General features: G+C 44.0%; 1 protein-coding gene across 1 annotated transcript in view; it reads left to right on the top strand.

The window, feature by feature from the left end:
* The window catches only part of EMH_0042510 (uncharacterized protein), a gene marked incomplete at both ends in the record, with an annotated part of 2,004 nt that extends 1,748 nt beyond the window's left edge, over nt 1-256 (top strand). The window contains one exon of the mRNA XM_013495744.1: nt 243-256. Within this exon, the coding sequence (XP_013351198.1) occupies nt 243-256 (14 nt within the window). The remainder of the gene's footprint in view (nt 1-242) is intronic.
* Nucleotides 257-318: the final 62 nt, after the last annotated feature.

Genomic DNA, 318 nt, shown 5'->3' with positions numbered 1-318 from the left:
TTTTTTTTTTTTCTTTTTGGGGCTGCATGCACCATGTAGGGTTTAGGGTTTAGGGTTTAGGCTTTGGGTGCTTACTGTGTATTGTTTAGAGGTTAGGGTTTAGGGTTTAGGGTGTATTGTTTCTGGGTAGGGCTTGTGGTTTGTGGTTTAGGGTTTACGGTTTAGGGTTTGTGTCTCAGGGTTTAGGTTTTAGGGTTTAGGGTTTAGGGTTTAGGGTTTAGGGTTTAGGGTTTGTGTTTCAGCTGGCTCGGTTTGAGTTGTTATTTTCTGAGTTGGCGGCGGCAAACCGCAGCGATTGGCTTTTCATATGCGAGCAAT

The sequence above is a fragment of the Eimeria mitis genome, genomic scaffold (assembly GCF_000499745.2).
Source record: "Eimeria mitis Houghton genomic scaffold, Emh_scaff1726, whole genome shotgun sequence".
Taxonomy (NCBI): domain Eukaryota; phylum Apicomplexa; class Conoidasida; order Eucoccidiorida; family Eimeriidae; genus Eimeria; species Eimeria mitis.
Note: the sequence above shows the minus strand (reverse complement) of the source record. Positions and strands in the feature narration are given on the sequence as shown.